We start from the raw sequence: 15,353 nt of genomic DNA on the forward strand, positions 1-15,353 counted from the left end.
GAGGGAGAGAGAGAGAGAGAGGGGGGGAGGGAGGGAGGGAGAGAGAGGGAAAGAGAGAGGGAGGGAGAAAGACAGAGAGGGAGAGAACAAAAAGAACACATTAAGAGAACACAAAAACTGCATCAGAGTGGAAAATTACATCACAGTTTGCCATGAACAAGAGGGATAACCAGTGAGCCTCAGTAGGCCTCTACATGTGTGTCTGTACACTTGTCCATAAATACTGTATGTTCATGTGTTTGTATGTTAAATCTTCATTTTGTGCTTTGGCAACATAAGATATTGTCAATGAAGCATTTTGAATTTCAATTTAATTTGAGAAAGAGGGAGTGGGAACAACAGAAAGAGACACACTCACACTCACACTCACACTCACATTCACACTCACTCTCTCTCTCTCTCTCTCTCTCACACACACATGACAGGTGCACAACTGCAGAGGCGGGGAGCGTACAGCGCACACACACACACACACACACACACACACCCCGGCCGCAGGGACAGTCAACTGAACGACCGCAGGATTAACAGATCTCTCGTTTCACCCGAGCTTCACCCATGAGGGAGAGAGAGAGAGAGGGAGGGAGAGAGAGAGAGGGAAGGAGGGAGGGAGAGAGAGTGTGTGTGTGTGAGAGAGAGGGGGAGAGAGAGTGTGTGCGTGAGGGAGAGAGGGAGAGAGAGGGAAGGAGGGAGAGAGAGTGTGTGTGAAGGAGGGAGGGAGAGAGAGTGTGTGTGTGAGTGAGAGAGGGAGAGGGAGAGAGAGAGAGAAAGAGGAAGAGAGAGAGCGAGAGGGAGGGAGAGAGAGAGAGGGTGTGTGTGTGAGGGAGAGAGGGAGGGAGAGAGAGAAAGAGGAAGAGAGAGAGCGAGAGGGAGGGAGAGGAAGACAAAGAAAAGGACAGAGTGTACATAAGAGAGAAAGAGGGGGAGAGGGTGTGTGAGAGAAAGACTATGTATGAAAAATCAAACGCCTCGAATCAAGACTAGATACAGAAAGCTCTCATACCTGTACCAAGGAAGTGACTGAATACACTTATCAGAAGTATCAGAAACAGAGGAGAAGCCAACCGTCCAATTACTTTTGGTCCCCTAAAATGGGGGGGACTATGTATAAAAAGGCATGTAATTCCTAAACAGTAAATACCCTCAGATTAAAGGCGACAGTCTGCACTTTAACCTCATATCGATTATTCCATTTCAAATCCAGTGTACTGGAGTAGAGCCAAAAAAACAGAAATTGTACTGCTGTCCAAATACTTACAGACTGCAGTGTAGGGCGGCCTGTAGCGTAGTGGTTAAGGTAAAGGACTGGGACCTGCAAGGTCGGTGGTTCGATCCCCGGTGCAGCCACAATAAAATCCGCACAGCCGTTGGGCCCTTGAGCAAGGCCCTTAACCCTGCATTGCTCCAGGGGAGGATTGTCTCCTGCTTAGTCTCATCAACTGTACGTCGCTCTGGCGTCCGCCAAATGCCAATAATGTAATGTAATGTAATGTATTAGTGCCCAGATATAACATTTTTTGACTTTCAGGGTACATTTGGGAAATGTAAACAGAAGCAAACATACCTAAAGCCACAGGTATCTTCTTCTAAACATTACAGTATGGTTGTCTTATTATCGGAAAACTTACAAACAAGGATCGAAAACTTCCGCTCTAAAATAAATACATAATTTTGAGGGGATATCGCTTTTCCGAAAGTCCAAACCGAGGGAAGGGGGATAGCTGAAGCGGGACAGGGCAGTTATGGGCGGTCTCAACAGGTGGGTCTTTCAGTCAGAGCGTCTCTAAGCACCAGCGAAGAACTCGCTCAGATGACAGAGCGCGAGAAAAATAACGAGACGTGCATTTGAACTGTGCTCGCTTGTGACCGGTGGGATTCCCCAAAGCGATTACTCCACGGCTGTGTGCGGCAATGTAGGCTCCATCACACGCGGCTTAACCGCGGATGCGAAGCAGGCTTCCAGCTCACGGGGATGCCGTCTGCGGCTTTGCGATGATTACGTTTCGCAGTCTGTTTTCTTTCTGTTAGATGCAACAGCTCCGGTCAGTTTGGCTGTCTCACTTGTGCTTATTCTCAGTCCTGGGAGAGGCCTTCCCTCGTTCGGCAGGACGCCACCATCTCGGTGCTTCCAAAATACTGAGGTGAGGTGCGTAACTATTTCGGACTGTTTCAAAGTGCATTGGAAATGGATGTACATGCCCTCAAATTATCTATCTATGGAAAGGAATCTGTGGCCGATCTTTAATCACACACTTGGATTCAGAAACGGGACACAAACCAGCGCGCTTAGAGCGCTGGAAGCCAAAACCACACCAGCCGGCGTCGTGCCCAATAAAACTCGATCCCTACAGTCCGGAATCACGCTCGAACAGAGCGGAAACGTACCTCCTGGCTAGCCAGCTTCATATTGGCCGATCTGCCCCTCTCCGGGCAGCTGCAATGATTAGGAAGCTGTTAGTCGCATCACTAAACTAGACTCTCATCCAGACGACACGTTTTTCATTCAAGGTAACACACCCCATAAAAATGAGAAATAAGCCGCTTTAAATCCCTCGAAACTGGCACCTCGGGAATTAATACTCGTTTTTTTATATCTTAATTTGTGTCTACTTCCGCACACCCGAACCCAGTGGGGGTTTGCATCAAACTGCTTTTATGCAAATATCTAATTCGCCCATTAATAAACATGAGTGGAAATAAAAAATTTAAAAAATATCAGAAAAGAGAAGATGCAATAAAGGGTGATGGAAACCGATATTCCCCGATCGGAGCAGGGCTCTGGGATGAACACTTTGGCATGGCTCTCTGTCACAGGCTGTTTAACGTGAGTCAGAGACTGACGGTTAGGCCGGAAGTCCCGGGAACGCCGCTGGTCCAATCGCGTACACAATGAAACTGGGAATCATGAGCCGGGAAAACCCCATTCTGGCACGGTGCTGGGAATTGTCACAACCCCCCCCCCCCCCCCCCCCCCCCCCCCATTTCCTGGGCTCCTTTCAGGGAGTCTCGTTTAATAATATAATAAACTTTATTGCATAATGCCTTTCATACAAAACATGTTGCTCATAGACGAAAATATTTAAAGAAAGCAAAGTGTTTTTCATGATAAAGAAAGCACATTAAGAAGATAAAAGCATCAGCTATACAGTGAGAAATGGCCTGGAGAATAGGCATGTTAACATGGTAAGACGTTAAAACACCGCAGTCAGGAAAAAAGCCAAGTTAAGAAAATAAATTACAACAAGCCAGACGGCGTCTGACACAGCAGCACCGGCGGTTTTTATCCGGGTCTCCTCCTCCATCGTAGCCGGGAGGAAACCACACTCCGGGTCGCCCCGGAGACCAGCGGGGTGAACAAGGCATGACTCATTTCCTGTGTGTGTGTGTGTGTGTGTGTGTGAGAGAGACACCCCCTCTCCCCCCCCCCGCCTGCCGATTCACGGAGATGAGGACGAGTGTAGGACACGATTCCGCTAATTATTCCCGACCGCTCCGGCGGAATGTCAGCATTCCCAAAAACCAGCTGGCAGAATCGGCCAACCGTGACGGGACACGGCGGATTGTTAACCAAACCACCCCCACTTAAGACTCCCCCGCACCCCCATTCCCCCGTCATCCACCCACCTGGTTTAAAAAACCCAAAGAGAACGCTACATTAAACAAAGCAAAGATTTCACTGTTCGCCAGGGAAGTCAGTTCTTTCCTGTCAGAAAAAAAACAAGCGAGGAAAAGAAAATTCAAGATTCTCATGGTTTTGTAACAGCTGGTAGCTGGTTGACCAGTTCAGACCAGCTCAAGCTGTTTTGAAACAGACAAGCTACCGGCACTCACTGGTTGACCAGTTCATACCCAGCTAGACCAGCTTATGACCAGCTCAATTTTCAAGCTGGTCAAGCTGGCATAGCTGGATTTTGCAGTAGGGTTCCATGAAAAAACATAGAGAAACAACAAGAACAAACATCTAGAATGCGTTATGATTCCTGAAACGGAAAAACTACACGCACTATCACCTTCAAAAATGCAGTGTGAACAAATAAAACAACAGCAGGGTCATAGCAAGGCAACACGCTATATTTGGCTCATCAAAATTGGATCAACATCCATTTCCTTACACTCCGCATCTGGTTCCGTTAAAAAAACCTGCTTTCCAGCGAAAACAGAACAACAACAGCCTAATAAAACATTGTTCTGCTCGAGTTGCACGTTTTCTGATATGACGAACAACAGCAAACTAACACACAGCTGGCTTTTTACAGGGCTTTGCAGGAATAAGGCATTGTGGCCCCCCCATCTGGCGCAGTGTCCCTGACTGGCACCTAGTGTTGGGCTTGATTTTATTTTCATTATTTATTTATTTTTGGTCCCTGCAGCCAGGGAGATGCCCAGAGAGGCCTACGCAACCTGGAGTCGCGTGGGCATTGAGCCGCCTTCCACCGTCGCCATGACAGCCAGAAAGGAGAGAGAATGCCGGGAATGGGGGATGATTAGATTAAGCGGATTTTCCGCTTGTGATGTCATCGCTCTGCCACGGTCAGGGCCTGTGGTCAGGGGGGGGAGGGGGGTTAGGGGGGTGAATCAGGGACTAAGCTAAGGCGAGAATTCTTTTCTTTTTTCTGACAGCTGAGGGGAACCAAAAACCAGCATTACCTCCAAATATGGAGCTCTGAATTGCCCGCTCGCCAGGGGAGGGGGGAGGAAACCTCACAACACGACGCGGTGATCCGTGGGAGGGAGCCGAGGTTCTGTTGGTTCTTGTTGGAGCAAAAGGCAATTTAGCCGCTTCAAACCAGGATGGGGCTTTCAGTGCTTTCCCTCCCCTAACTCCAAACTTCACAGAATGAGAGCAAACCGGATTGTTTTACAAGATTAGGACTCTTGCAAGAAACTATTTTGATTTTTTGATAATCTCCCTTAATATCAATCTCCGTGTATCATCTTAATTACTGCTCTACTCTCTCCCAGCTCCAGAAGTTTCTGCCAGTGTTGGCGCCTTTCCGTCACTGCCCTCAGCTTCCCGGATTCATCTCCTTCCCTGGAATTAACAGCTTTCGGTTATATAACAAACTGCGCTAAGATACATTAGCTTAGCGCACACGTTTATCTGGGCTGATCTGGGGCAAACAGAGTAGATTTTAATCAGGAATCAGCCAGATGTTTACTACAGACGTTCAGCAGTGTCGGCAGGGTCCCACCTCAGACCTGTGTCTGCAGCCTTTCAGTTTCCCCTTAAAAAAAAAAACTACATATCCCATCATGCAGCTAGTGACCCAGTGAAATCTGCCACAGAACAATATCTCACACAGGGTGATGGGAGGTGGAGTCCAGAACCCATTGTTGCAGGAGTACCCTGGTCCGGGAGAGTGGAAGAGTCTGCCGGTTTTCGTTGTTGTTCAGTTGAATTGATTTGATTGTCCATCTCTCTCTTACCCTGACCTGTTCCAGGACACAGAATGGCTAGATGTTTTCATAAATAAATAAATAGAAAACACCCCTGTCCTTCATTTTTTTAAAGGCACAGGCTAGACTCCCATGGACATCATCACACTGGCCGTATTTGAACATAATCTGCATGACTCCAGAACTCCATTGATCACATGTGTGACCTCTGACCTTAAAAGGTTAAGGCCAGTGTATAGTCCCGCAACAGAGCGTCACTCCACTGAAATCGCAGAACGTTTCGCAGAAGGTTCTACTGTCGCCTAATGTAGACTTCACTCGCCCAGAGTATAAACCAAATGTCACCCACTGCAGCCAGCTACATCCACTGCACATCATCTGCTACTGGACTACAAATTGGCCTTTAAAGGTGGTGAGGCCTCTCTAGACTCAACAACAGACCGGACTCGACTTCTGCCATTGCGCTGTCCTCGCTGTTGCCGACACAACCGATTCTACCGATTAGCAGCTCAAACGGACCTTCGGCTGTTGAGTGAGGTGTACTTTGCTGAGGTTGGAGTGAAAACCGACAGCGCAGTAGATGCGCAGGAGCGGGGTGGGTGACCCCTGCGTTAGAGCGAAGAACACACCCTGGCCACAGCGCTGTCCACGGTCATGCCTCGGCGCAGAACAAAGGATCTCGTAACGTGCACGGCACCACAGAGGAATGTTTGGGCTTTGACGGTGACGTCACTGAGCTTTTCATCCCGAGAGCCCAAATCAGGGATGAACGGTCGAGGTAGGAGAAGGCTTCTCTGACATCGCTGTATCAGGTCACTTCTCTCTTTAGGGGAACCGGGACACACGCTTGCAGGTGGGGAAAACAGGAAGGAAGAGCCGACGGAAAAGGTACAGGACGTTCCAGTCTTTTTGGGCGAGTCCTGCCCTGTCATCCACACCACACACCTCACTGCTACTTCCTGGTAATTATAGGACAAAAAAACCCCTAAAAAAACATTGACATTGTGTTGTATGAATTATGGTTCAAGAACAATCATACATGTTATGTTTAGTTCATCATTTTAGTTTTGCTGAAGTTTCACAAGACGGGCACTGGCCACCCCTGACCACACATTCCAGGGCTGAATATCCGGTAAGGGTAAACGATCTGTGGCTAAATACACTTCCTCGGACCCATGATGACTGAGGAAGTCTGGTGGTGGGGGAGTAAGTGGTCTTTGGGTCCATCCCATGTTTTATAACAAGCTTACAAACATAAGCAGTAAGCAATAACACTGATATTTTTTATGTGTGCGTGTATGCCTACGTGTGTAAATGTGTGTGTGTGCGTACTGTATGTATGTATTTGTATGTCTCTGAGTGTGCATGCGTGCCTCTGTGTGCATGTATGTATGTCTGTGTGTAATTGTGTGTGAGTGCATGTGTGTATATCTATGTGTGTAATTGCGTGCGTCTACATGGTTAATGGTTGGCATTTATATAGCGCCTTTACCCAAAGCGCTGTACAATTGATGCTTCTCATTCACCCATTCATACACACACTCACACTGACCACCTCGTCAGGAGCATTTGGGGGGTTAGGTGTCTTGCTCAGGGACACTTCGACACAGCCCGGGCGGGGGATCGAACTGGCAACCCTCCGACTGCCAGACAACTGCCTTACTGCCTGAGCCATGTCGCCCCCAACATGTGATTGTGTGTGTGTGCATGCGCGTGTGTGGGTGTGTGTGTGTGTGTGTGAGAAAGTGTGTATGTCTGTATGTGATTGTATGTGTATTTGTATGTCTGTGTGTGCATGCTTGCATGTGTGTGTGTGTATGTCTGTATGTGACTGTGTGTGTATTTGTGTCTGTGAGTGTGTGTGTGTTCACGCGTGCATGAGTGTGTGTGTATGTCTGTATGTGATTGTGAATGTGTGTCTATGTCTGTCTGTGTGTGTGTGTGTGTGTGTATTTGTATGTCTGTGTGTGCATGCGTGCATGAGTGTGTGTGTGTGTATGTCTGTATGTGACTGTGTGTGTGTGTGTGTGTGTGTGTGTGTGTGTGTGTATTTGTATGTCTGTGAGTGTGCGTGTGTGTGCGTGAAACATGGTCAATACCAAAGGCCAGATCTGCAGTTCCACCTCCTCACAGGATTGGTGGAATGACATCATCCCTCCCCACAGTGGGTATCGCCGTGGCGACGGCTGTCGGGCCGCGCAGTCGTTTGATGTGTGGAAAAGTGACCTATTTCTCTGCAAACCCAGGAATGCAGACAGGCAGCCAGGCCGGGAATCGGGAATCATTATCGGAAAAGGTTGCAGGTTCAAATTCCAGGAGCGGCCCTGCATTCTCGTGCCTTTGGGCGAGACACTTCAAAAACACGAGCGTCTCCCGTCACAATCCAACTACACACACGAATAACAGTGAGGAATGAGGTTACCGTCCATATGTGCTAGTAAATGAATGCAAATAAACTAAATTCAATAAAATGGGCGCAATATAACCAGGAGGTTTATTTGTACAGGGCGGCCGAAATTTCACGGGAAGTAAAGCCCAAGAACATGGAAATGTCACACAGCAAATATTCTCTGGCTCAAATGTCAGTGGCCATGAACTGACGTGGGGAGAAAAAAATAAAAATAATTCAAGATAATCTCTACAGACCATAAATATTGGTATATCTATTTCGTTATAAAGCTGTTACTGAAGATATTTTGACATTCCAAGTCAAAAACATTCCAAGGTGTCCCTTTTAGGGTGGTGGATAGAGTAGTTTGGAATAAGAAATCGTTTAACAAGACAGAATACATTAAACAAGCAGAGCACAACTTTATACTCAAGGCACTATTGGCCTAAGTCTTCAACCCCACGCAATGGGGTCAGATTTGAGGCAGAGACCAGATCTTACCATTCACTTTATTGATTCTACAGATAGATTTCCAATCGCTGATCACTACCTAGAAAACTAATGGATACTGTATGTATGTGTCATTGTTTCCAAGGAGGATATAACCCTATGTTGCTTGAACACCGTCCAGCAAATAAAAACGATATACGGTCTCCAGACCACTGGCTAATTGCCATTTTGCTGAGGACACTACCAATTACCAGACAGAAGAAAGACGGACAAGACAGGCCATTTCGCTTTTGAATCGTCACTTCTAGTTCTCGTGAGCCCCAAATCAATGCGACCCTATATATTTTCCTTCCGTGAGGATGTTCCACGACGGTCTTCGTCGGCAAACCAGCAGATTTACCGCCGCAGTACCGCGTACCAACGTGTGATTTACCGCGGTGTCGATAATCACTGTCGCCATCTGTGTGTTCCGAAACGAAATTATGTAGGCCTTGGTGTTTCCGAGAAGCTGGCAGGTGAATCTTTGCCACACGTTAACTGGGATTAGGGCGTCCCGGCATGAACTTTGCTTCCTTTTTACCCTCGTCTGAAGCACACTGAGTTCTGCCATCTGTCTCTCTCCACCCACATCAAAGGGTTGACGCGAGGATCCTCTGCCACCGCAGGGGCAGGTAGCAACAAGATGGTGGGGTTCTCAAATCCCTGATCGCGCAATTCTACCATTTTATTTTCCTTAAAAAATTAACCGGGTATCACTCCAAAATAAGGATTCCGCTTACCGTACACAGAATAAAAACGAAAAAGCCAACATTGGAACTGTTAAAGTAATCTGTCAGAATCTGAGTTTTCCTGTTCAAATTGCTGGAAATTAACGGAAGGCGAAATAAAAGAATTTAAATAAGATCATATTGTTCGTGCAGCTTGACAAGAAAAGGAAAAATAAATTTAACCAAATTTAAATCATTTTTTTCCCCTGCATTATTGTTTCTACTTTAGCAATACAGACGTCTGTTAGCAGATTAATTCTAGCCCTAGGGCCAAACTAAATGCAGTGCTGTCACACGTAATCCGCAATACACCTCTAGGACACGACAAAACTACTGAAAAATACTATCTGTGTTTGAAGTTCTAATATACTACTCCTCTTAATCTTGAAACGCTATTTTCGAAGTAGTTGTAAAATGTTTTTGAGTTCTAACACCAATTTCGTGCAATTGTTGTAATTAAGGCTTTGTTTATGTTCATATATCTAAAACTATTTGCGCTGGTTTGACAGCTTTGTGTTATTACACGCTCCAATAAGCAAGATTTTGGTTAATAGCCAGTCGGAATGTAAACTACATCGCTCGCTGTTCGTTTTACAGAACAGACAAAACGTAAAAATCAACACATATCTCATACCACGACTGAACAAAACACTCTAAACATCACAACTACACCTTCATTTTTCCCATGCGTAGCTTCGCTTGATCCACCTTTAGTAGGTAACGTAACAGTTAGCAAATTAGCTAGCGAGTAGATGAAAGAGAAAGCAAGCAGAACGATTACGGCAACTTAACGATAAAAAACAATAGTTGCATTCACAGCTATTATTGTTCAATAATTAAAATATCGCACTTCAACAAGCCTGCACATTGAATTATTCTTATATCCAACGTGTAGGATACGTGAAGCTACCGTATGCTAGTTTTCCCATGGATTACTCGTTATTGTTTCAAACTGTCAGACGCTCGCTTCATGCACCTTCACCTTGCCAGACGGCTCGGTAAAAGTCAGTTAAAACGCGCAAAAAGAAGTCAAACTAAATTATTTTAACGTTTTTCTCCCGTCAAACTCGACAAGACGTCAAACACTTGCGCCCAGACAGGACGGTGTGTACGTGATCGGGGAACACGGTAATGTCATGCGCGTGAAGCAGGTCTGGCGAAAGAAAACAAGCGCCCGACACACGTCTCAGAAGTTCGCCACATAAAAAAACAAACAGTGTCAAGCCGACCAACTATCCCGCACCAACGAAGACAGACGTATGAAAACCGATGTCACGTTTAAAATTGTATTTCCGTCGCTTGACCGACCGCTAGGCAGGCCTTGCGTTACACACCCAATAATCCATTTCCACCAGCGGGTCATGAACTCATAAACACCTAGTTGCACTAGTGGAAGCGCAGGGCAGCTTCGCCGTTTGAAAACAAGCTCAGCGAACGGCGAACAAACCCGCTTTCTTACCGTTTTGGCAGCCTCTGCCCACGTCCGCCCTTTCTTCCTCCGCTGCTTCTCCCTCATGTCTGCGGTTGGAGCGCGATCGGCGGCTCGGTTTTGTGCTCGCGCCGCCGTATTTGTGGAATTGTTGCTGTAGTTACAGTGCAATAGCGACTGCCGCTGCCATGTTGGGTTTTTACTGTAAGGAGCGGGTCATGTGACAGCGAGGGAGACGTCATCTTACTGTACAGATGACAGCTGCGTTTAGGGTATCCCACCCCGGTATCGTGCTGTTGGTAAAAAAAAATTCTACGTTGACGACCTTATAGTGTGCAACGGCCGGAACCATTACTTGCAAGAGAAATGTAGGTTACCGTGATGACGTAACGTGAAACGACATGGGCAAAGGCGGCGCGTGAATGCCAAATAGACGACCACCGAAATCACACTTGTTGACATGTTTTTGGAAATTAAATTTTCCGCATTTATTGTACAGTTATTCGACGGTCATATTGCATATTTTGAAATGCACTGAGATGTGTTTAAAATGAGCAATATGAAAGAGACAACTGTGTTCATGAATAGGGTCTGAAGCGCCTTTGTACATTAGGACCACCATCTTTCATGCAAGATTTTAATATCTATAATGATTAATTTCAAGTTGAAGCGCGTGATAGTGACTACTTTTGTCGTAGCCATCCTTTATTTCAATTTTACATGATTATAGAATGAACTATTTTAGATTGAGATTAAAACGTAGGCTATGATTATTCCTGTCCCGAACAAACATTTAAAAGTATCTTTTTTATTATAACCAGAGGCAATCGTTATTTGGCTTATCGTGATATGATTAATCACTATGACCAATCCTTTTGAATTACTGGGAGCAAATTGCTCAACAAAAATATATTCATACATTGCCCACTAGAGGGTAGGAAAGGATAAAGCTTCGTGAAATCAAAAATATAGTTCCAATGTTTGGCCTTCATTCTCCGTGTCCCTCTAATATTAATCAGCGAAATTATATTATATTATATATTATATATTGTATGACCTATTAAAAAAAGAAAAATACCTGTTTAGAGCAAGGTGTATATTGCAATTATTGCTCAATGTTAAAGGCAATCAATGACCTTGCAATATTGTATTTGACCACCAGGTGGCTGTATTGGACCTAAAATTGCTCAGTCTCAATCGAATGGGAAGCATTGTACACGGATTTCCAAACATTTGAAGCCCAGGACCACATTTAAAAAGTGAGTATATTTTCTGTATCCCGCACCCTATTTAAATTTTAGTTTAAATAAGCTTCTATGTAGAATTGACCTATTTTTTTTTACATATTACATATCTAATTTGACTGGTGAAAGTCAATGGGAAGTCTACTGGACATAGTCATTTCTCCGCCATCTTATGGCCTACCTCAACCCCTCCCATGACACATCGGTAGGTCCCAGGACACTGGAATGATTTTTATACAGCAAGGGTCTGCAACTCTGGTCCTGGAGAACCATAGTGCGCGCTGGTATTTGTAGTTTGTAGTAGTTCATTACCCAGTTTGTTATTGTTATTTAAAATTTTATTACCCAGCTGACTCACCTGACCTGGCTTCTTGGGTTGCTGATTTAAAGGTGAAAACAGAAACCAGTGAGACACTGTCTCTCTCCAGCACCCAGGCTGCAGATGCCTGAAGAGTCTACACTAGCGAGAACTACATTTCCCATAATCCCCTAATTATACAGCATCTCTGTCACCCTCTGAATGTAGAATCACTCACCATACCATAGACGTTCCTCGCACTTTAGGCCCTATCACTGAACTCTCTATGGTCCCAATAGGCAGCTGCCATTGAGGCTGTTCAATGGGGCCCAAGGCAAATGGGATTCTTTCTCAGTTACTGAACCACATTTCTTTTTTTGTGGAGATACCCAAATTAATTCACTGTGTAAAACTCACTATTTTGCATGACCATGCTTTTCCAGCCTTGAAAAAAGAGAAAGATCCACCAAGGCACAAACCTGAACCTCAGAGTCAAACCTTTTTGTTAAAATTGGAAAGCTGTATATTGTATATGGCCACGAGCTGGGCTGTGGTGCATTCTTATACACCTAACCAAACTGATAATCCTACATATTAAAAATGAACAAAAAAAAATATGGGCATGAAAGGGTTCACTTTAAGGGTATTGAGTGTTGTGGGTGTTCAAAAGTGTTGTGATATCATTTTAATGACTCAGTGCTTTTCAGGAGCAGCTACATATGATCTACAGTGTTTATAGTCTACCGTGTTTATGACCGACAGTGTTTATAGTCTACAGTGTTTAAGGACTATTGTGTTTATGATTTACAGTGTTTATAGTTGACAGTGTTTATAACCTACAGTGGTAAAGGTCTACAGTGTTTATAGCCTACTGTGATAAAGGCCTACAGTGTTTATGACCTACGGTGTTCATAGCCTACAGTGTTTAAGGACTATCGTGTTTATGATCTACAGTGTTTATAGTCAACAGTGTTTAAGGACTATCGTGTTTATGATATACAGTGTTTATAGTCAACAGTCTTTACAGCCTACAGTGGTAAAGGCCTACAGTGTTTATAGTCTACAGTGTTTAAGGACTATTGTGTTTATGATTTACAGTGTTTATAGTTGACAGTGTTTATAGCCTACAGCGGTAAAGGCCTACAGTGTTTATAGCCCACAGTGGTAAAGGCCTACAGTGTTTATAGTCTACAGTGTTTAAGGACTATTGTGTTCATGATTTACAGTGTTTATAGTTGACAGTGTTTATAGCATACAGTGGTAAAGGCCTACAGTGTTTAAGACCTACAGACTTTATAGCCTACAGTGTTTATAGTGTGCCGTGTTTAAGGGCGAGGGCAGGTATGACTCAGGCCTTTTTACAGCAGGCTTCCTGTGTCTCGTCGCTGCCCCTCCCTCCCTCAGACTCCTCCTCAGATCAATAAACAGCGAGTCCTCAGTGCAGTCTCCAGCCCCGGTGCTGGGGATCTTAAAGTGCCCCCCCCCCCCCCCCCAGTGAATAACGATCACACAGAACACATTTATTTCACACAGGCAATCAGCCAGACCAGGGCAGAGAATCAATCATTGATCGAGGAGGAATAGCTCAGGTCCCACAACAGCGAAACGAGAACGACCCTCTCGTAAGAAACGGTTTCCCAGAAGGCAAAGTGTCAAGGGTTGAGTCATCTTATTATGCTAACAAAGCCCCTATCCTTCAGGCTATGCACAGTGCAGGGATCATCGGAACTGCTGGTTCTCCACCCTCCCTTTACCATGGAGTCAGATGTGTCCACCCTCCCTTTACCTGGGAGTCAGGTGTGTTCACCCTCCCTTTACCTGGGAGTCAGGTGTGCCCTTTACATGGGATTCAGGTGTGATCACCCTCCCTTTACCTGGGAGTCAGGTGTGTTCATCCTCCCTTTACCTGGGAGTCAGGTGTGTTCACCCTCCCTTTACCTGGGAGTCAGATGTGTTCACCCTCCCTTTACCTGGGAGTCAGGTGTGTTCACCCTCCCTTTACCTGGGAGTCAGGTGTGTTCACCCTCCCTTTACCTGGGAGTCAGGTGTGAAGACTGTCTGGCAGCATTAACTGTTCAGTTAACACAGGAGAAAAGAAAACCAGGACTGGATCTGGATTCGACAGCCAGAGTTGATAATCCCTGGTATAGATCCTTTACTGTATACATTATATATATATATATATATATATATATATATATATATATATATATATATCAGTGGTCTCCCACCCTGGTCCTGGAGAGCCACAGGCTCTGCTGTCTTTTGTTTTCACCTTGCTGAGCACCCTGCTGAGACCCAGGTAACCATGTGCGGTAAGTTAACAGTGTAATCAGTTATTGGTTAAGCGCAGAGTGACAATGAAAACCAGCACGCCCTGTAGCTCTCCAGGACCAGGGTTGGAGACCACTGATATATATTATGAAAATAAAACTTGAAATGAAGACACAAGAGTTAGCACAGGTTTTATACCAATAACACAAGCACCGTGTGTGTCATTTTTTTTAGCATATTTTATTGGACTTTCTCTTGAAGCGCTTAAGTGGCTGTTCCTGGTGTTTTTTACAGGGGAAAGAAGCAAGAGTTTGTCAGCGTAGACGCATCAGCGAGAACGGGGAATAAATAAATAAATAAATAACTGGCAGAAATAAAAAGAGCAATAAATGAAGGAATAAAATAAATCCACCCCCCCCCCCCCCCCACTGCTACCTCCCCTCCACACACACAAATCAGCCATTCTGACACATCACCATGGAAACAGGAGTAAAGTCCTGCTCCTGGCTCCTGCCTCAGTTCCACTCCAGTTCCAGGTTTTCCTTCTTGCCGCCAAACACTGACAGTACATTTGTCAGACCAAAATGTAGAATTAATAAAAAAAATAAAAATAAAAGGCAAATAGCAAATATGAAAGAAAAATAAAAATACACAAAGGTCATTGTAAAGCCCTAGTATTTTACAGGAAAAAAAAAAACAGAAAAACAATTTAACAACATTTTTCTTTTCATTCAAAAGAACCTCAGTATATACAATGCGCTGTGTACAGGTTGCTTGCTTGCAAGACCGTTCAAATTGCAAGTAATGCGATTCACTCTGCGGCTGTGCGGAGCTGTACTGTGGAGGAAGTCATGTACCTTCGCCCCTCTGCCGACATAATTACAACAGTTATGAATATCACATTTATATCAGAGACGTTTGGACACACAAAATGAAGAAGAAGAGGGACTGGTCAGCCGCACACCGGTCAGCCGCACACCAGGAAGTGAGAATGAGCAAGCTTTTATTCACACTGAGGAGTGACATCATGAAGAGAACAATACTTGCAGTGACATGACCCCCCCTCCCCCCCCCCCAAGCCTTCAGGTTCCCGGTTTGATTGTGA

At 45.1% G+C, this 15,353-nt stretch overlaps 1 protein-coding gene across 1 annotated transcript in view; it reads right to left on the bottom strand.

Moving 5' to 3' along the window:
• Positions 1-10,709, bottom strand: part of asxl2 (ASXL transcriptional regulator 2) — a 71,091-nt gene extending 60,382 nt beyond the window's left edge. The window contains exon 1 of the mRNA XM_061241520.1: positions 10,463-10,709. Coding sequence (XP_061097504.1) covers positions 10,463-10,519 — 57 coding nt within the window. The 5' untranslated portion in view covers positions 10,520-10,709. The remainder of the gene's footprint in view (positions 1-10,462) is intronic.
• Positions 10,710-15,353: the final 4,644 nt, after the last annotated feature.

Source organism: Conger conger, chromosome 5, assembly GCF_963514075.1.
Source record: "Conger conger chromosome 5, fConCon1.1, whole genome shotgun sequence".
Lineage (NCBI taxonomy): Eukaryota > Metazoa > Chordata > Actinopteri > Anguilliformes > Congridae > Conger > Conger conger.